The 22,407-nt window shown below is 50.7% G+C and overlaps 1 protein-coding gene across 1 annotated transcript in view; it reads right to left on the bottom strand.

Annotated features, from left to right (window-relative positions):
- SLCO5A1 (solute carrier organic anion transporter family member 5A1) overlaps positions 1-17,044 on the bottom strand; it is an 87,608-nt gene extending 70,564 nt beyond the window's left edge. Inside the window, exon 1 of the mRNA XM_054985481.1 lies at positions 16,126-17,044. Coding sequence (XP_054841456.1) covers positions 16,126-17,044 — 919 coding nt within the window. The remainder of the gene's footprint in view (positions 1-16,125) is intronic.
- Between the last annotated feature and the right edge of the window lie 5,363 nt (positions 17,045-22,407).

The following is a 22,407-nucleotide window of genomic DNA, read 5'->3' on the forward strand; positions in this document are numbered from 1 at the left end:
AGATATATGATGAAAGTTATTCCACAGACAAGAATGCTGGAAGAGAAAGGAGCGAGTGAAAGGTGGGCTCTCCTAAAAGAAGAACTGTTGCAGACTAAAGCTATCACCACTCCAGCAGAAATATGGTAGAGGATCTATGGAGCCAATGTGGATGAACAGAGTGCTCTGTGATGAGATGTTCAAAAAGTGGAGGGAAGGAAATGCATCCAAAGAAGAGTATCTAGGGGTAGATAGGCATTGTAGGACACGTACCAGTTGGACATTAGGAAAAACTTCTTCACATTAAGAGTAATTCAGCAGTGGAATCGGCTGCCTAGGGATGTGGTAGGTTCCTCCCTCATTGGGAGTCTTCAAGGATAAATACTTGTGGGGGATTCTTTAGGCTGTTCCTGCATCAAGCAGGTGGTTGAACCAGATGGTCTGTAAGATGGTCTGTACTAGATGGAAGAACTGTAAGACCCCTTCCAACTCTATGATTCTGTGATTCTCTGGATTCAAATGCATGCATTTTAGTGACAGAGCTTCCATCCATACTTGTTTTCTGTGCATGTTCCTATATTTATTCCTCCCTCCCACAATTCTTCCTTTCCATATGTGCTCTGCAGTATTCTTCCCACTAACTCTTGGTCTCACTGCTCCATTTTTTGTTTGCTTTTTTCTTCACTCATGCATTATAGAGCTATAACATTTTGAAGTGGAAATAGATAAATGGCAATGTATTGCTACAGCACAAACAACAAAATGTTGTTTTGGAAGTCATTTTAGGTCCCCATTGGAGAGAAAAGTGAATTAAACTTTTTTTTAATTTAAAAAAATACAACACAGCAGCTAGCCATACAGCTCAACAGTAATAACTTTTTAAAAGATAAATGCTCTGAAAAGGCTCACCAGTGGCACAGCAGGAAAAAGATGATGGGAAAATGGAACTCCCATACACACACTAGGACTGAAAGCGGAAACATGATGGGAAAATGGAACTCCCATACACACACTAGGACTGAAAGCGGAAACATGATGCTGATATACACAAGACCTTTGCAGGGCAAGAAAACATGCAGCATTCCTTCCAGGTGGCATGCATGCATACATGCTTGGACTGCATTCTTAGCACATCATGCATAAGTAGGGTTGCCAGCCTCCAGGTGGTAGATGGCGATCTCCCGGAATTATAGCTGATCTCCAGGCAACAGATAACAGTTCCCCTGGAGAAAATGGCAGCTTTGAAGGGCGAACTCTATGGCAGTATACCCCACTGAGGCCCCTCCCCTCCTTAAACCCCATCCTCTTCAGGCTCCACCCTTAAAAGTGGTACAGTTTGGAAACCAAGGTGAAGATAAACTTTCACGGACAAGTTTAGTTGGATTTAAAATAGATTAGACAAATTTGTGGAAGATAGTCTCTGAATATCAGCACTTGGGGAGAAAGTTTTGGCCTCCTGCTTGTAAGCTTTCTGGAGGCATCCAAGTTGGCTACTTTATGAATCAAGATTAGGGTTGTCAGGTCCCCTGACCCTGCCCCCCTGGGTGGGAGATCAGCTGCCCGGTACCTACTTTTTTAAATTCCCCCTCATGCACGTGCTACCAACCTGCACGATGACATCACTTCCAGGAAGTGTCATCATCACGCAGGTTATGTTCCTCCCCACCAGCCAAGTAAGTGGGGGCAGGGAGTGGAAGGTGGGAATGGGGCATCCCTAGCTCCCAGCAGGGGACTGGAATCCCTTATCAGGATGCTGGACCGCTGGCCTGACCCTGTACATTTGCTGTTAATTTCTTAATTTTTTGTTAATAAGTGTGCCTCTTTAAGAACTTTATATGTTTTATTTCTGTGTATTAATGTGGGATTTTTAATATATGTTTACTATTGTTAGACGTGCAGGCCTCTGAAGTAAGAAAGATGGTAGCTGTACGCTAATGAGCAGAATGAACTTCAATTTTTAGTCAGAGGGTTGAAAGTGTTCATTCTGGCTAAGACTAGCAATCTCTGTGGAGCCTGAGCTGTCTGTGTGTACCTCAAAGAAAGTATTGCTTCTGAATAAGTCAGGCAAACTGTTTGGGAGCCTGAGTCAGTCTGGGTCTATCTCAGACAGAGGTTATTCTATCTAGTTCAGTAATTCTGTCTACACTAGCGGCCAAAATTGTGGAAACCTTTTGGGGAAAGTGCATTTTTGAGGTTTGATGGCTCATAACACCACTTTTTTGGGGAGTAATACCATAAAATTACATATCAATGGAAAGATAATTTAATCAAGAATGTAATGCAACCAAGTTTGTTCAATTATCTGTATTCTATCAAATGTTATAGCCAAATAACCAGGAAAAGGAAGCTCAACTTGCTTAGGTTGATACGAAGTAGTTTTCCTTCATTTGAATGTAACCAATGAGCTTGTAAAATGTAATAAAATTAAAGAAATGGCACGGGCAGCCCAATCCTAAGAAGGGCAGGGAAAGTGAACAGGAACCGAACTAAGGCTTGCGAGGGCGCATCTAGCCCGTACGCCCGCGTAAGTGGCCCTCCGCCCGCGCTGGGACGCGGCGCTGGCCCGCCGGTATGCCAGCACCGGTGCAAGCCACAGGCGCCCGGGCGGCGGCGCAGGAGTGGCGTAGAGCCCTACGCCGACGCAGGGGGGGGCGGGGAGCAAGGCGGGGTCGGAGTTAGTCCGCTCCCTAAGCTCCTCCAGAAGCGGGAACGCCCACAGCGGCGCAAAAAAGCTACGCCACGGAAAAAGAAGGCGTAGCCCATAGGCGTCCATGGAACGGCGAAAAATCAGCCCCCTCTCTGAGCGCCCCGCCCCGCCCCTATGGCCCGAAGGAGCATAGGATGAGAACTATCCCGGGGACCAATCAGCGTGCGCGCCCGGCGTGGACGAGCCCCCCTCTCTGCACCCAATCACCTGCGACCGCGCCCTACAAAACATCCGGCCAGCGCCGCCCAAACCCCCAGGTAAGTGAGCACTCGGCCGGAGGCTCTGCCCGTCTGCTGAGTGGCATTGCCCCTTTGAAAACCGAAACGGGCTGAGGGCATTCACGTTGGCAGGCGCAGAATGCACTCGGGGGACTTTGCGAAAAACTGGGGGAACTTCGCATAAAGGGGAAGAGGTGCAAATGTCTGCCTAACTCTCTTTCTACCGTGATAGAAAGAATGACTCAACAGCTAACTGGACTCATGCATGCTAGTTGCTTCTAACTAAGCACAAACAAACTAACCCTTCCGTGGCAGAAGGGAATGACACTTTGCAAATTAACCGCATGCTCTCCCGTTTCCTTGCAGGTGCCCTGACTCTGGCGCTCCCACCTGGTGATGACCGACGGAGCGCTGACAGGTAAGGAGGAGGTGGGGGGGCATTCCGCATATTAGTGCAAACCGCCCATTCACCTGAACCCACCCGCTCACTTGCCGCTTTGGGTGAGGCCCAGCAGAGGTGGGGGGCAACCATGGCCGCCCCTGGCTGCCTCAGAGGCAGGCGCCTCGAAAACCACATGTGGCCAGGTGTTTGTTGTGACCAGCTCATTCCCTCCCATAAAGGTAAAGGCTTCCCAAGGCTGAGTGCATCCTCGCCAGACCGTCAGGCATCAGCTGCTGCCCTCGACCATGTGCAACCCCCCCCCCGGATGGCGGAGTGTGGGGCTTGCCTTGCCAGTGGAACGAGGCAAAGCCCACACGTGTCTTTTTCCCCCACAGGCACGTCCAGGGCATGGCTGCTCCCCCGCGCCCCGCCCTCCCCAAACATCTCTGACGGACGGTTGGCTGCAGCCCAGGAAGCACCGTCGCGCCGCGGCCTGCATCCCAGCCCCGCCCCTCCGAGCGGGAAGGAGGGCTGTGTGGAATGCTCCGGCTCCCTCGCCAGCCTAAACGCAAGCCCGCTCTTTCCAGTGCAATAAAACGAGATGTACAACAACAGTCTGACTTTGTCCTCCGCCCCTCCCCCAACACTCCCGTCACATCTCCCCACCTGCACATTGCCACAAATGTATCCGACACACCCCGTCTTGCCTCCCCGCCCCTCCCTCCCTCCTCCTCCCCCCCTCCTCCTCTGTATTTGACCAGTGTCTGTACCACCCATCTGCCAAAGAGAACTTGATTCTCAGAAGCCTATGCCACAATAAAATTGGATAGTTGTAAAGGTGCTACGGGACCCTTTTTGAATTCGCTACCACAGGCTAACACGGCTAACCCCCCTGCATCTATGGCCAGGTAGAGGGTTGGGGCGGGGCATGTGAGCGGGGAGGGGGATCAATCCCCGGTGGGGAGAGTAGCTGGCACCCGATAAGCCAGGGAGAGGGTGGTGCGAGCTGCCGCTGCAAGGGGGCGGGAGATGGCAGGGGAAACGGTCCGCTCGCTGGAACCCTAGCCCCCACCAATGGAGAATCCAGGGTGGTGGCAGGCGGATGCCATATCCCGGGCAGGAGGTCTCGCGCGCCTGGGGAGGGTCACCCCCATCGCAGCTGCAGCCCCAGCAACACAGTCCCATGAGCGGCCGCCTCCCAGAGTGGGTCCAGCCCCTCGGGCGTCTGCAGCAGCCCCATTGGTCATTCCAACACCTTCCACCCCAGGGCGTCCTGCCTCGCATCCAATCCCGTGGAGCAGTTGCCAGCCTCCCACGCCAACAGGCCATGGTTGTTGGGAGGGGTGGGGTGTGTCCGAGGCTGCGCGTGGCTCCGCCCTGGCTTGGCGCCGTCTCCTGCGTTCAGCAATTGTGGCCGCTCGCGTTGCCCTGCTGGGGGGGGGAACCACTCCGAGGCTGCCAGCCCCGCCAATCCTGCAGGGAAGGCCGCTGGCCCCGCCCACAGGGGCAGTGGAAGAGCGCATCAGCTGCGCAAAGTGGCTAAAATGCGGGAGCCCGAGGCCCCCCGGCTGGCTGCCACAGCGTGCCCCTTCCCCGGCCGGGCCATGCAGGCTGGGTGGCCACCCCAGGCCCGGGAGGGCCCCCCGATGGCAGGTTGCGTGACTGCCCCAGCTCAGGGCGGCATGCCAGGCAGGGCAGGTGCGTTAGGGCAATATGGAAGACATGCCAGAGCGGCCCCTGGCCAGTCCTTGTGCATCCTAAGCCCCCCCCCCTTGGAAGGGATGCGCTGTCACCGCGGGCCTGGTCATGCGCTCATGGTGCCAGGGCAGGATATGGCTGGCAGTTCACCAAAGTATCGCAGGCAGACACGGGTCCATGTGTAGATGAGCTTTATTCCCAGTCCCACGGCGCAACGTACAGCCAGGCCCAAGGGTTCACGTCCCGCAAGGATGCACTTGAGCAGCACAGCATCCCCGCAAGGGAAGAGGGCCCTGGGGCCATAGGAAGCCAACCACCACGGCCCCCTCCCTTCCAACCCACAGGTCTGAGACGGGGGGGCCTGTGCTGAACCTATCCATGAACTATGCAGCTGCCAGACAGAAGATAGGGAATTGTTACATCTCAGACCCTCCAAGGTCATGCCGGCGGGCGGTGTAGTTCGGTGGGCAGCACAGAAACACTATACCCACAGCGGTCCCGGCTGCATGGAGGGCGACGGGTGGCGGGAGCAGTGGGCAGCCAGGCTCGGGGCCCAGCTCATTGCCAAGGCAGCCGGGAATGACCTCCTGGCAGATGAGGGTGCGATGACTGCGCGGCCAGTTTACCTGGAGGAGCTCTTCCCTGGCCGTGCGGAGGAGGCCCACCTCATACGAGCGTGGCTAGACACGGCGCTGTGCGAGGTGGAGCATGACCTCCTGGAAGAGGAGGTGGCTGCGGGCCCCGCGCGCAGTAAGTCAGGGTCCTCGGCGCCATCCAGGGAGCCTCCTCCGCTGCCACAGAGGGCAGGCCGTAAGGGCCCGGAGGCGTCCCAGCCACTTCCGTCAAGGCGCAGGTTGCAGGTGCTTGCAGCAGATGCCGGGCTGCCACCAACGGGTGCCCCCCCTCCCTCTCTCCCCCCTCTGCAGGGACCATCAATGACAGGTGGATGGCTGCCATGGACCGGGTTCACGGGGCATTCCAGCAGGCGCGGGCAGCGGCACCATGTGAGTCTCGCCAACAGGAGGGGCACGGGCATGTGGGGTGGGGCGGCCTGCGGCCACGACGACAACCCCAGAGCCCACAGGGGCCCTGACGCTCCCATCCCCCACCTCTTGCCCCCACAGCGGCGCCCGCCCGGAGCCCCTCGCCAGATGAGGAGGAACTTGGGAGGGGCTTCACCGCCTGGTCTCCACCCCGCTACCCGCCACCCGCTGAAGACCCAGAGGGTGACCCAGTGGAGGGGCCTGGCAGGAAGCAGCCGAAGCTGGAGCCCGTCCCCGCAGACGGCCGGGCAGCTGCCGATATGCCATCCCAGGCACAGGCATCTTGGACCCCAGCCGGGCCCCTGCTCTGTAACGGGGATGCCGTGGCGGGGCCGCTGGCCTCCCCGTGCTCCGACGCGCTACCTAGCCCTCACCCTCCTGGCTGCTGAGGCCGGGGTTCTGGGTTGGCAAGCTGCTCTCTGGGCGCCTGATGCGGCCCTGGAATCGATTGGGAATAAAGCCAAGTTCGTTAACCACTTTTCCCGTGCAGCCCGTCCATGGGGGGCGGTGGCTGCTGGCCGGGGCGGCTTTCCCATGCTCTCTACATGCAGGGGTTGAGGGAGCGGGGACTTGGAGGAGCCGCCTGGGACACCATAGGGGCGTAAAGGGCGAGTGTTTGGCCGGCCGAGCCCCCCATGGCCAGGCATGGCCCTCAGCATGCAGCATGCCACAGGTGCTCCACGACCCTGTCTCGCACAGCTCGGTCATGCTCCTGGGGCTCTGCAGGGGCGTCAGGAGAAAGGCGACCGGCGGGCGGCAGCCAGGGGTCCTCGCCTGGGCCCTCTGTGGCTGGCAAGGGGAGCTGCTGGCGCACGGCAATATTGTGCAGCATGACACAGGCAGCCACGAGCTTGGCAACGGTGAACGGCTGCATGGCCAGGCAGCCGCCCGTGTGATGGAGGCATCTGAAGCGCATTTTCAGCTGACCGAAAGCACGTTCGATCACCATCCTCGTGCGCCGGTGGGCCTGGTTGTAGTTGGCTCTGTCGGCGGGCTCATCCGCAGGGTATGGCGTCAAGAGGTAAGGCAGCAATGGATAGCCACAGTCACCTGCAAGGGGAGGCGGAGTTAGGATCTCCCTTCCCATCCCCGTCCCCTCACAGCTCCCCCACCAACTCCTGACCTAGGAGCCAGCCTCTCCCCTCAGGCCATGATGACAGGAGCCTGTTCAGGCCGGAGGTGGTGAAGATCTGTGCGTCATGGACGCTTCCCGGGAACTTGGCAACGAGGTCCGTGAAGATCCCCTGGTGGTCACAGGCTGCCTGGACGTTGATACTGTAGAACCGGTGCCGATTCCTGTAGACCTGCGGCTCCTCTCTGGGAGCGCATATGGCCACATGCGTGCAGTCGACTGCTCCAATCACATTGGGGAAGCCTGCAAAGGAGGAGAAGCCAGCCCGGATGGGTGCCAACTCTGCCTCCGAGGTGGGAAAGTGGATGTGCTCGCGGATCCGACCAACTAGGGCGTCCAGGAAGGCATGCAGGCAGCGGCTGGTGGATGACTGGGAGACCTCCAAGGCCTCAGCCATGACTCCCTGGAAGGAGCCGGTCGCAAGGTAGCGGAGGGACAGCAGGACCCTCTGGAGGACGGGGATGCCCCGGGGAGCCGCAGCTTGCCCCTGAACGGCGGGCGCGAGCTCCTCGCACAGAGCCTGTATGGCTGCCCTGTCCAGGCGGAAGCGGTCCAGGCAAGTCATGTCGCCCAGGAGCAGGGATGGCACCCTGGCCTGGAACCGGCGGCGGCGTCTGAGGCGGCGCCGCCTGAGGGCCGCTCGGACAAACACGGCTGGCAGGAGGTGGCTGGTCCGGATGGCTGGGAGCCGCGGCGGCAGTGGCGGGCACCAGGCGGGGATGATCAAGGTCCTGCCTGGAAGGAACGCAGGTTGAGTTCCAGCACCCTGAACCCCCCCCCACGCACCTGGAAGCAGCAGGCCTACCGGTCTCAGCGGCCCGTTGCAAGTGGTGCTCAGGAGCAGGTCCTCTGTCCGCTGCATGGGCCGTCCCAGCCACCCTTCCCGGTCCTGCACCCCCTGTGCCCTCCTCCATCTTGCCGAGGGGATGGGTGAGCACATGACTAGGTGGCTGGTTCCCACCACTTATCTCGGGGACCGGACATTCCAGTGGGCACTACCCCTATGTCTGCTGAGAGCACTAGTGGCGGCGGAAGCCAGCGCCAGGCAAACTGGACAGAGGCCGAGAGAGTGCTGCTTTTTGGGCTCGTGGTGGAGAATGCGGAGGTCGCCCTGAGCACGCACAGGGGCGCCTCGTCCCGGTCTCGACGACGGGCATTCTGGCAGATGGCAGCTGACAGGGTCTCGGCTGTGGGCAACGCGCCCCACAGTGCTCACTCGGCAATGAAGCGCTGGAATGATTCTTTCGGGCCCGCGCACAAACAAGTGCGCCTCCTCATGTCTCAGGGGGTTCCTTATGAGCGGGCCCTTGACGAGGGGCTCCCAGGCCCAGAGGCGGTCATGCGAGCGGTCATCCTGGAGGCGGTGGTGGGCGGCCTGGGCGTTGAGGTCCTGCCCGGTTAGTATTTGTGGATTCAGGGAGGCGAGGGGGGGACGTATGGATCGTGGCACATGTGTGACAGGGCCTCTCCCGTGAGTAGGCACGGCCCCTGAGGGTCCAGACCCAAGCCAGGCGGAGGCAGAGGCAGCGGAGTCTGTGCCCCCCCTGGCAGAGAGCGGGGCCCAGGAACCGGCAGCCCTTCCACCGCCACAGCAAGCCCCTGCTGCCAGCGATGAGGAGCCTCAACCGGGCCCGTCGGGGGGCATGGATCCGGAGCACGGTATGTATCTGTGGCCCTGCTGCTGGTGGGGCCAGGGACCGGCTCGGCCGCCGGCCTCGGCCACACATCCAAGGCCAGTCATGGCGCCAACCGGTCTCAAGACGAGGGGCTGCGGCCGCAGTTAGAATGGGTGTGCTTGGCCCGGCTCGGTGGCCTGTGGCAGCCCATGTTGGGCCGCTGCTCTTCCCTCCCTGGGGCCTCTTCCCACCCATGTCTCGCTCCAGCAGGGACCATGCGCCTGGAGATAGGCGGGGAGGTGATTGCCCAGCTGCGTGAGCTGCCACCCTCCCGGAGGACCTCTGCTGCTGGAGTGGCTCTCCTGCAGTCGCTCGGCTTCCCTGTGTCGGTGGAGGATGAAGGTGGCCCTGGGACTCCGCCGGTTCAGGACACCTCATCGACAGAGCCGCTCGAGGAGCTGTCCCAGCCTGCAGCACCATCCCCTCCAGCCCCCCCGCCCCCGGGTGCCATGGGCCGTGTGCGGGAAGGACCTGGCTCCGCCTCTGAGGGGGAGGGGCCCATGGAGGGGATCCTTCCAGGCGCACGGGCTCGCGGCCCCCGCCCTGCCCAGCGGCTTCCCCCGACACTAGCCGCAATGTGGGCGGCGATCGAGAGGGAGCGGCTAGAGGTGCACGCTGCATGGGACGAGGCGAACAACCGCGGCCGGGAGTTCATGGCTGCGGTACTGGAAGTGGGGGAAGGGGTCCGTGCCTCTCAAGTCCGTGCCAAAGCCCTGCTCGGGCGGCTCGTCGCCATCCTCGACCTCCGGCCCCACCCGCTGCAGCAGCTCCACCCGCCCGAGGCACCCCTCCCTCGGGCCCAGTTGCGTGCGAGAGGCTGGGCCCGTGGACGGCCAAGGGGGTCCAGCCGCCGGCCTCGCCGGTGACCGCCGCTGCCGCCTTGGGGGTGGGGTGTTTTGCTGCACAGGCGGCTCTCCTACACGCCTCCCCTTCCTCACGTCTGCTGGGGGAGGTGGGATGATATAATAATAAAGTCTGATTTCTGTGCAATGGGTGTCTGTGTTCTTTGCCTTGGGATGGGGACGAGGGGGCAGGCCCGCTGTGTCTGCCTCTTGGTGGCGGCCTCAGGCCAGCCCTCCCCTTCGGCGCCACTTGGGTGCTGTCCCCTGCTGCCAGAGACTGGCTGCTGCCCTGGATTCCTCATGGCAGGGCGCCTGCCAGTCCCATGCCAACCTCTCTGGACGCGGCCGCCACGGACTTGGTGCTACATTGGGCAAACGGGGGAAAGGCTTCTCAGACTACGCCCACCCCTCTCCTTCCCGACTGCGAACCCCGCCCGACACACGAGCCGAGGCAGTCTGCCGGCATGGGCGCGGTTTGCCTGCTGCTCTGGGGCCTGGCCGGGATCGCGTGCTGCCCATAGGCTGCGCCTTTCCTGGCCCCTCCCCCTGACGCTTGTCAGGAACAGCGCCCTTTGGCTGCGCCTGGCGGCGGCCGTGCATCAGACCCGCCCACAACACTTTCTGGTTCTCCAAAATTGCATCTCTGCGCCGCTGCAGGCGCCGCTGCGGCCACACTTTGCTGGCACAGGATCCAGCCCGGCGGCGCCGCCACACCACCAGTGCAGCCGCGTCGGCGTTGGGGCCGGCCATAGGATTGCGCTGAAAGAGTTGACTGGTCACCCAGAAAGCGATGTAAAATAGTACTATTAAGTGAACAAGGCTACAGTTATGAAGAAATTAGAAGAAAAATTGGTGGAAACTTAACCAAAGGTGGCATTTCTAAATTTTTAATGAGGTATAAGGCAACTCAGTCACTACAAAACCAGACTGGTAAAGGCAGGAAAAGGTGCACACAAGCAAGGGATGATAGAAGAATTGAGAGACTGAGCCTAAGTGACAGAAGAAAATCATCAGGGTGTATACAGAACGAAATAGCGCAATTCGATGTGAAGTTGAGTGCAAGGACTGTTCGGCGCAGACTGGAGGAATTTGGTCTTAATGCTAGAATTCCACGAAAAAACCATTATCATCTCTCAAACAGAGGTTGAAAAGATTAAACTGGGCTAAAACCCATGTTAACTGGACAGCGGAACAATGGGACAGTGTTATTTGGAGTGATGAGACCAAAATCTCCCTGTTTGGTAGTGATGGCATAAAATACGTGAGAAGAAGAATCGGAGAAGATTTGCATCTTGATTGCATTACACCTACCATGAAACACCTAGTTAGTGTTATGATATGGGGTTGTATGACATCAAAAGGTGTGGGCAGAATTTGCATGATAAATGGCAATATAAATGCCCCAAAATACATAAATGAAATACTTGAGCCCAAACTGAAGCCTTCCACACGTGATCTTTTCCAAGATAATGAAGCATTTATATTTCAACAAGATTCAGCTCCATGTCATGTTGCTGCTGTGTGCAAAAAGTGGTTTCAAAATAATCATATTCCACTGTTGGAATGGCCTGGGAATGGGGTTAAGCCCAGACCTTAACCCCATCGAAAATCTATGGAGCCGACTAAAGAAACTGGTTAGTGAGAAGCAACCCAGCAATAAAACACAATTAATAGAAGCAATAACTCAATCGTGGTTTCACATTATAACAGCTGCAGAACTAAAAAACTTAGTTCACTCCATGGGAAGGTGTTGTAAGGCCGTAATTAAAGCAAAAGGTTACCCAACTAAGTATTAACTGACATGGTGAGAATTGTTGTATTCTCATTTTTTCTGTGTGTTTCAATTTTCTTCTTTATAACTACTGTTCTAAAAAAAATTCCTTCATAAAAGTCATTGCATTACATTCTTGATTAAATTATCTTTCCATTGATATATAATTTTATGGTATTACTCCAAAAAAAGTGGTGTTATGAGCCATCAAACCTCAAAAGTGCACTTTTTCCAAAAGGTTTCCACAATTTTGGCCACTAGTGTAGGTCAAAAAATCTGTGTGGAGCCTGAGAGAATTATATTGTGAACAAAGAACTGTGTGGAAAATTAGTCTTTGCGATTGGGTTGTGAATATATCTTTAAGAATATATAACTATTTTTGAAACCACCAAGCTTATGAACCTATTCTGAAACCAATATGCTTATCAATACTCTGCCAGCCATGAATTTATAAACTCTGGTTAAGCAAAACACTCATTTCATCTGGAATACAGAGTCCCTATTTTACTTCACAGCCACCCCCATGTACTGACCATTCTGTAGTACTATCATCTATAACTACGGGATTTGCATCTCAAAAGTTTGTAAAATCATTTATTTTTATTTTTAATTGTATTTTCTCTTTGATTAATTTGTATGCTGGTCTTAGGACTGTAATAAACATAAACATCTATAACAAAGCCTTTCTATACCACCAGTTAAATGGAAGAGATCTAAGGCAAAACCTTTGGTGGCAGGGAAAACCTTTTGAAAAGCAGAAAAATATGTCGCACAAATACTATAAAATGCCACAGGTGGTGTCAGCAATGGGATTCAAACGCACAAGGGAAGGTGTTGTCAAGGTTAAAAGGGTAAAGTAGAGAACACCTGGATATCTGTGTGTGTAGAACAGGGTTGCCAGATCCTGGGGGGGCGGGGGGACAAAAGCAGAGGATGGGTATCATGGGAAGGAGTTGCATGGCGGGGGTAGTCACATGGGGGGGACACTTACCATGCAAGGGTACAACATATACACACGCTCCAGAGTGCTCATGTCATGCCAGGAATGACGTAATTCCTATGCAACATGGAAGTAATGGGTTGTGCCAGGGGCTGACTGAGTAAAAATTGGCATCAAGTACTAAATTGGGGGACAATCTTTACTCAATTATCCCTCAGTGCTACCCATTACTTCTGCATTGCACCAGGAATGATGTCATTCCTGGCGAGACATGGGGTACAAGAGTGCATGTGAGCATATTTCACCCCCACCACTGTGTTCCCACACCTTCCTCCCTCCGCCCACCAAGTGAGAGGTAGCATGGGCGGAGGCTGGGAGCAGGGAATCCCCCGCCCCCACTGGGGGAACTGGCAAGCCTAGTGTGGCAAAAAGGAGTATTTGTTGTGACTGCGGCCCTCCTGAGGTAGAGGTTTAGGGTAATGTAAGGAGGAGTTGTAATAAAGGACCAAGGTGGTTTAAAACAAAATAATGTTATAATGTTGTGATTTTCTTAATGTCTACAATGTCACACCATTACCCATTCACTTGCCAGAATCAATGGGATATTTATAATCATAACTGAGTATGATTATAGAGATTGTATGTGGAGAAACACAAAGAAAGAGGTATTCTACTTCACAGTTATCTTTATTTTTAAGTGAATAGATATATCCACTAACTTTTCACACTGAAGAATCCTCACTCCTTCTGACTTTCCATACTAGAGAGTTAAAGTTTCCCAGGACTGCACTATCATATTATGCATTTTAAAGTCACTTCTACTAGGATAAACTAATAAAGATAATAAAACAGAGGAGCAAGACAAGTGCTTCCTTGAGGGGGAGAGGATAAAGGAGGAAACACCATACAACTCCAATTTACTGTTACTTACCTAAGTGCAAGAAGTCACCACAGTGACTTTACCTGGGGGGTGGGAGGAATGATCAACATGTACTCCTGCCTTTCTTTCTACAGTTCTTGATATGACAGGGTCTGAAAAAAATTGTACCCAAAATTTCTCTCTCGTGTTTCTTGTGGCATGGAGATCACAAAACAGGTATATTACGTACCTGCAGTATCCTCAAGAATTCCTGCCCTCTTTAAAGCAACAAAAACAAGCCTCCATTTTAAAGCAGTATTAAGGTTGGAGATATATGTTCAATTTTGCTATTACATTAAAGTGTACTGATTAGAGTAATAGTCTTTTCAAAAACATCAATGAAATGTTTTTTTCCAAATGTTCATTAGGTAAAGGAAACAGAAATGCTTGCAGAAAAAAGAGTAGCAGCCCATACCTCTGAACAGTGAATTCTAGTGAAGCTACCTGGAAGCAGCAACTTGCAGAAAATTCAATGATGACTAATTAAGCAGAACAGATTCATCCACCGCACACACACTATAATTCATAAAACTATAGACTCACATAACAGAGTAAGAATACCTACCATGTTTACTGCATATCTCTACATTAGTACCACGGTGGTCTCAGTAACCAAATGGTAGCTTTATACCACTGCAAATAATTTCACGCTAATATAAACTGTATTATCCACAGTCACAGAACAGCCCACTGACCCATGAGTCCCATCCCGTTTAGGCCCTCTCCAAGGCATCTAGGCTTCAGCAGTTGTCCCAAGTCTCCACCCAGTGACACACCACTCTCCCAAGCCTGCCCACTTCTTGTAGGGGTTTTTCTCATGCTTCTTATTTGGTACACTACCACCAACTGGTCAGTTTTGAAAATTCTCACAAAGAAGGCCAGCACTCCTAGCTTCCATTCCATGTTGCCATTTAAACACTCTGCCTAGAACCCACATCTTCCACTACCCAATGGCTGGTTACTGCAGGGATGGCTTTTTGAACTTGCGCACTCCCAGGGAAATAGCAATCTAGCAACCAACAGCATCCCTTCCCCTGATACCCATTTTAGATAGCGTATTCGAATGGTGGAAGATTATATGGTATGGAGAGCAATTACCAACATTTAAAAGAGAAAAGGGTTTGTTGGAAAAAGTCCATGCATGTACTCATCACAGCAACAGACAGAGCAAGGAATACAAAGAAAAGATGCAAACATGCAGTCCTCTGTCCCTCAGCCCTACACATGCTTTAGCTTGTCCTATTCAAAGGGTTAGACTCTTTAGACTTAAAAGTTACAGCACTCTCACAGCTTCCCATTATCTAGGAGTCTTTGTCTGGGCTGCCTGTCCTTTGTCTCTTCTATGTGGCAATGGCCAGCATCCAAGATGGAGCCTGATATGAGAACTCCTTCCTGCAAACCGTCTCCTGTTGAAATAAACCAAAATGGACCTTGTTCCCTCTGCACCAAGGGAATTTAACTCCTCTATCTGCTCATTCCCCATGGGTCAAACCATCCCTTCCTGAGATCTCCAGAAAGAGCAATCTAGCCTCCAGCATCTCAAGTCCCTGTCACTTTCTAAGTGTCAGATTCCAGATAAGGTGTAAACTGGCCAAGTTATTGTCTTCAGCTGAAAGAGCCATTTGCATTTATAAAGTTTCAATGGTTGGGTACTTGACAGGATGGGTCAAATTGACAGGATAGGTAATACTTGGGAGCAATCAGCAGTTGACAGGATAGGTAATACTTGGGAGCAATCAACTTCCTCCTTCCCATCTGCCTTCTGCCAACAGAAATAAAACTTTTAAAACCGAGTGTGGAGGGGGTTGCAAGTCCCAAACCTTGATATACTGGGATGTAGCCACAAAGTAAAGGGCATTTCTCCACACCCACTATTCACATTTAATACAATTTTATCAAAGACAAAACACAGTCAAAGCAAACTAGAGGGAAACATTTTTCACTCAGGTTCTCGGATGTTAAGAAACAGCATAGAAATATCTCAAATTCTACATATCTTAAAATCTGAATGTCAAGATCTCCAATTTCATTTTTCAATTTGGGAAAAGAATTCCAACTTTCAGACCATGTCAGCAAACTTTGAGGTTGGGTGAAAAGTAGTCTTTGACACACAAATGTTAAACACCAACTAGAAAGTACATCAGTCTGTGCTTACAGAAGACTGCTAGAACAGACAAGGATGTACTTTTGATCAAAGCTGTATCTAGTAAGTATCAGCCCAATAGCTTCAGGGTAGAGACAATTTATTGCACGCATAGAAGATCTACACTTACTTCTATGAATGAAATAAAATTTCACAGTTGTTTCTAACTCTCTGGAGCAATGGCAATAAGGCATCACACTTTCTGAAGGCAATCAGCATGCACAAGAGACTTCACCAGCACTAACATCCAATACCCTGGGACCATAGATCAGTCCTGCTTACGTATTTTCAAAGTACAGTAGCCAAATTACTAGCACTCTTTACTATCTTAAGGACTGGTGATTAAAGAGACTAAAGATTGCAGCCTCAAGATAGTCAAAAATATTAACATCCAGTAACCATATTTTGAAAATCAAACACATACAAACTATGGCACAATCCAACTAAATAGAAGCATTTTAAGTTCCAATCATTTCAATAAGAAACATAAATGTTTTCAAGCCTGTTTGAAAGAGCTTAACTTTAGGTAGATTGCATTAAAGCAATAAGTCTATATTGCATTAAAAATGTTCTGTGGATTGAACAACAGCTGCCAGGGTTCTTAGAAAACATTTTTAAAAGGTCATGATCCCTTCCAAAAGCATATACATAGATTTTTACATGCAGCCACCTTACCTAAATAGAGTGAAGAGTTTTCTTTCTTGACATTGTCATCCAAGTAGGTTGGTCCCAAAGTATAGATGGGTGTGGAGCCCATGCCAATAAGAATTTGAGCACAAATGAATAATGCCACGTAGAGTGAGTGGTCTTTCCCCCCAGAATCCTCAGCACAGGCTGATGATTCTACTTGGTCTTTGCCTGTTGTATTACCAGTAATGCACAAGCCATCATTAGAGACAGAAGAGTTCAGTTCCTGGATCTGATATGGCGGAGAGATGAAATGAGGTAAAGAAAATATGGCAGCCCCAAGAGCGATAAAAAACCCGCCTATGGCAAGCCAGAGAGGCCTTCGCCCTCGCCCCCCAAAGTAACTGATGAACACCACTACCATCAGGCTACCAATATCAAAACAGCTGACCAGCAGCCCAGACTCAGAGCTCTTCAGACTGTATCTCCTCTCAATAGTGGTGATGACACTGCTCAGATAGCCAGACACCATCAGGGACTGAATGAACGTCAGGAAGCACATGCAAACCAAGAAGAACCGGGAGTCTATCAATATTTTGCTGAGAAATTTTCTACCGGGGATCACAAGTAGTGTAGAAGCTGGAGAAACCCCTTGACTCGTGCTAGCAAAGTTATTTCCATCTGTTCTTTCAGTTAAACTTCCAATTCTTGAAAAGCTAGAGGCTGTACAAGACATCTTAGTCCTGGTAGCAGTAGGGGCAGGGTCAAGGCCACTGTTCTGATCAGACCCCCCCTGTAAAAAGGTCTTTTTGGTGGTAATGAGAGCACTTGTAGTGACGTTAATCCGGAAAGAAGACCCGTTCAGAACTGGCAAACTCTTGGACCTTAGACTCCCGTCTGACTTTTCGGGCTTCTGTCCCTCAAGAGAATAGGGGCGCTGGTGCTTTGATATTCCTGTCAAAAACATGCTGAAAGCAAGTTTGATTTGGGCTGCATTACCAGTTCCTCACACTGAAAAACCAGCGCAGCTGCCGCCTTTCCATCCCACAGCGTACCAGCACTCCTTGTGGTTTTCAAAATCCGTCGCAGCCTTACTGGAATAAGGAGCCTACAATCCAAGGGTATCACATCAAAGCTTCGGAGCACACATCCAGCAGAATCTTGGGTGGCTTCATCACTCTTAGTACTGCTTAGGGACCCGTCTGCTCATCCAGTGGCTGATTTTATAAACAGACAGGGCTGGGTTTCTCTCCCTTTACAGAAACATTCCCACGTGGATTAATGAGCCACGTTTGGCAATGGAGAAGTGCCAGAGCTCCTATTGAAACCCAGCCACTTTGGGAGAGAGTCCTTCACCACCCGCATCACTGGCAGCCCCACTGCAGGCAGGAAGAGAATGTCCTTCAGCCTCTTGATGGCAAATCTACCAATCTGTAATGCAGGGGGAGAGAAAGAGAGAGAGAGAGATCAAGCAAAGAAGGTCAGCATATTGCCTTTGTCCTGCTTCATCCAGCTGCTGCTGCTGCCTGGGGCTAGAAAAGAATGCTGACACTCTATTATAAAGCTCTCTGCCTTGAACAATGAAAGAAGAATGCTTAGAACCCTCTTGCCCTTCACTACAAACCTCCCCTCCCTTCTCTGTGCATCCTAAGGCAAAAGTAATTTTAATGATCTTAATAACTCTTCAGATATGACATTTATTTTAATACACAGGAAACAATCATAGCACTTCCTCAGTTTTAATTTCTCCTATAAAGAGAAACAAGAGATCTAAAGACCACATCAGGTTCTTTTCAACAAACCGCCCCCCCCTCCCTCCAATTTGTTCTTTGTGCAAACAGGAATTCATCAAAAAAATGTGCATAATGCATAAGTACCTTATGCAGACATTATAACTCTACCAATGCAATAGTAAAAGGTCAACATACCAACTCCTTTATTTTCATGGCTAAAAATAAATAGGCAGAGATATTCTTCTACAAATAGCAGGGATATTGCAGACTGGCTGGATCTCATGCACAGTTTGCTTCCCTGATAACAAAGCCTGGAGTTTCATAGGAAGCCTCAAGGACAAGAAACAAATAGATGCCGGAAACAAAGAGTCCATCAGCACACATCTTGATGGACACATGCCAACCAAGGCAGCTATACAAAAGAGACAACAGCATTACTTAGATGCACTTGGCATATACTACCAACAACAACAAACACACCCAAATTCATTCATGCTTACACCATGCAGCCACACTTGGGGCACACAGGAACAGCTACTATCCCTCTGTTTAGCCAGAGAAGAATGCCTGTCTGCTTCTCCATCTGGAAGAGTAAGTAGACAGTGCATTTCTTTGGGAGCATTTGGCTTTGTGAGTGTCTGCCTGAGCTTTGTAGAAACTGATAAAGGCATCGCCACACACTGAAGGGGAGGGGAGAATCAGATTAACTAGACAGCTGCCAGTAGCAGGCAGCAGCCTGCATAATAAGTTCCACACATTCAGCATGTGCCATGCCGCCCCAAACAGCCCAAACCCTCCCAAGAGCAGCTTGCACACATTAACTTAGCATGTTAGGCTTCCGGGAGGAATCGGATCCGAAGCACCTCGACCCTACTGAATTCACCGGCAGGAAAGGCTTTGAGAATTGTGGCCGCAGAGAGCATCCCGGGGACTCCTCTAAATTCTGCCTCTCTGTGCGAGCTGCAGCCACCGGTTCCCATCCAAGAAGCTGTTCCCTTCATGAGGAGCAAGGAGGAGGAGAAGCTGCCTCGGGTTTGCTTTTGTGGCTTTCAGAGATGCAACGCCGCTGCCAGAACTTTGGGCGGGGGGCGGGAGGTCTGGAAGCCAAAGCAAACCCGCGAGGGAAGGAGGGAGAAGAGAGAAGGAAGAAGCCCAAGGAATCCGAATCAGCAGCTCCTTCCCGAGATGAAGGGGGAGCCTATTACTCACGCTGCTTGCTGGAAGGAGGACCCGCTCTAGCTGGGTGGCTCCCCGGCGGAGGTACGAGCATGAAGCAGGAGCCCGAGCCTCTCGCCTTGAATTCGCCTTTCCTCGCCCGGCCTGACACGCCGCGCGGAATCCCCGCTGCCCTCCTCCCCCGGCTCCTGGAGACGGAGCGCAGCGCGCAGGCGTACTCCCCCCCCCCCTCTCCTTTGTGAGGAGAAGCGACGCTAATCATCACAAGCCCAGTGGCCGCTTCGGGTTTCCACCTGCTCCTGTCTTTCCCGCGGCTGCAGAACCGCTCCTCTGGAGAAAGGAAGGAAGCTGCTGCCGGGCTGGGAATTGAACAGAAGCTTCTCCTTTTTTTTTTTTTTTTACCCAAAGGAGTCACAAACCAGTCCCAACCAAACAACAAAATTCCATCACACTGGAGTTTTGCTTCAAGTCCAAGTGGGGTTGCTCCAGAGATAATAAAATAAAATTGGGTGGCAAATACATGCACACTTTCCTGGGGATAAAACACCCATTTGGTTTAGTGAGGTTTACTCCCGAGTAAGCGTGCTTAGGCGTTTGGGGTGGAAGCAGCAGAAGTAAAAGAGCAACAGTCCTCTCCAGTCAGGTAGCCCTTGGGACTCTTCAGAGAATACAATAAAATGCAACTGACGTTTTGGTAAGACAATAAAAAACCCGTTTAAACAGCTCTGTGCGACCTTGAGTTTTCCCTAAAAGCACCCGGAGAATGAAACTGTCTTCAATAAGAGGAAGGAGACAAAAGAGGAATATCTGGAAAGAACCGGTTCCACCACAACAAAGACCACACTGCCTGCCAGCTTACAGTGTGATGCCAAGAAGTAGCCCTAGTACTTTTGTGATGCTACCTCTGTCGCTTCAAATCCCTCCCCAAAGCTCACTGTATCACGGAGGACTTTGTCCCAACTCCTTAGTCCCCCTACCCTACAGAAGCTAAACCTAAATATGAGTTATTGGGATTAATGCATATTCTTTCTCTATTGATTCCTGCCTCCACCTCCCTCCTTTCCATTTGTTGTCTCTCTCAATGTTAAATTTTAGAATATAAGCAGGCAACTGTCTTGTGCTCCACTCACAATTTCAGAGATTATGTTGGAGATGTGATTGTCACTGGAATTAGAAACATGCACGCTTCTCCATGCAATCAGGCATTTATGTACATATTAAAAATTCTAAAATCCCATTCTGGGGACTTGCAGGTAATCAATCTAAAACAGTAACACAATAAAGTAAGCTAAAATAGGCAACTACTACTGTAGTTGCCTATACAGCATAAATATACAAGAACAGCCCAACTGAACATGCAATCATTTTAGGAAGTAAGATATGTATAAAGTCTAACTGACAAAGGCTAGTGTGGTGTCACATTTTATTTAACAATTTCTTGGTTACTTTTTCAACCTTAGAAGTTCTCAAAGTGACTTACAAAGTGGTAATATTAATATTAGCATTACTATTGTTAAAAAGTGGAATGCCAACTTTCATAAAGTACTTACATGTAGATTTTTGATGAGTTCCACAGCTGGTGGGTAGAAACTGAGAACACTAAGATCGCGTCCTAAGGAATGCCTTCTTAATGTAGTGTCTGTGTAGCTGAGAAACTGTATATAAGAAAAGAGGAGGTGTCCAGTACTGCCCCTACGTAGTCATAATAATCTATGTTGCAATTGGCCAGAATCAGCAGTTTTAGCATGACCGCTACTGTTTTCACCTCTCTTCTTATTTCATCCATCACAACACCCCAGTAAACTAACAAAACCTGTAAAATCATAACGCTAGGAATCGGACAACTTATTGATGTCTCAACCAAATTATAGGTCAACAAATTCCCTGAAAATCAGTCATCCAGCCAATTACTAATAAATTTCATGTTTTGTAGATCAGCCAGATATTTGTTTTAGACTTAAGGGACAAGAAAGGAGATCTGGCATGTCACAAGTTCTATTTTTCAGTCTTCTTGGTGAATAGTCTGGGAAACATTATTCCAGAGAGACTGGCTTCTCAGTTTCATCTTGGAACCAGCCTCTCTGTATTCATAAGGTGGTCATATAACTGCAGATGTACTTTTTCAAAGTTCAAAGATAGGGTATAAGAGCCCTATCATTAATTGCATCTATTGCACATTACCATTTCTAATCTAGTTCTTGGACTCTAGATGCTATTTTGACAAAGAAACAGAACTATCACCACACCAAATGTCAAATCCATCATTCCAAAATATACACACAAGTTTCTAAAATTGTCACAGTGCAAGGGTAGACTGCTCTTTAGTTTGCCAAGAAAGTTTGCAGCAGGACACTGTCCTGGAAGACCACTGGTGGCCAGGAGCAAGCTTAGCCCAGCGGTCCTTACAGTGCTGGCAGCACTATGGCAGGATCTATTCAGCTTGGATCCAGGCCATGGCAACAAGACAATGGGACAAGCAAACCTACTTCCTGTTGATATGGTTCAGATTGAGGCAGAGTAGATGCTGTGGCACCCGCCAGCACCGCAGGACTGACTTAGTTTTTTCCAGGGCTGAGGGAACTAGGTAGGAAATTAAGAGAGACAGAAACTCTAAGGGGTAAATAAATACTGTCTCTTGGGAGCTTTTACATTCCATCTGTCATTAATAGAAACTGTCTTTTTAGTCTATAAGAGCACAGTATTATTCATTACAATTCTTCCTGCAGCACAAGCAATTTCAAAAACAATACATGCACCTTTATACCTTGAGGAACACAGATGGCAGCAACCGGTCCTCACAAAAGTTTTCATATGATTTTTACACTTGCATTTCATAGTCACATGAACTTTTTCAATGCATTATATCACCCAGGTCAAATCCACATTACTCATTCTAAATCGCATGTTCCCCGCATTCCCCACGCAATCCCGAGCGCCGGTCACATTACCTCATTAAACAGACGCATTTCATTCGCATTTCTTCCGAATATGTGGTCATATGTGGTTTTCAACGGGAGTTTCACGGTGGCCGTGAACGGGCCAATGCGCAATTTACGTAGTTTTTTTAAAAACCACCCCCCTTCCTGTCTCTCCCCGGCCGTTCCGAGAGTTCCTATTGGCTGATTCAACTTGCAAGTGCTCCGTAGTCTGCAAAAGACTGTTTTTGACTTCATAGCATTGGATTTATTGATTATGCTGTTTCTGAATCAAATCTGGTAGTTTGAAAAATCATTTTGGGGTGAATCCATTCTCAGAACGGACTCGCGAAACTTCCTTTTTAACTGTTTTTTATTTTTTTAATTTTATATTACTGTAATATCGAAATTACGAAATATCAAAATAATGACACTCCAAGGAAGTGAAACTTCAGTAAAATTCAGGTACTGAACTGTCCTGCATAGGAAATGCCCACGAAAGCTTC

The sequence above is a fragment of the Eublepharis macularius genome, chromosome 7 (genome assembly GCF_028583425.1).
Source record: "Eublepharis macularius isolate TG4126 chromosome 7, MPM_Emac_v1.0, whole genome shotgun sequence".
In the NCBI taxonomy this organism is placed as follows: domain Eukaryota; kingdom Metazoa; phylum Chordata; class Lepidosauria; order Squamata; family Eublepharidae; genus Eublepharis; species Eublepharis macularius.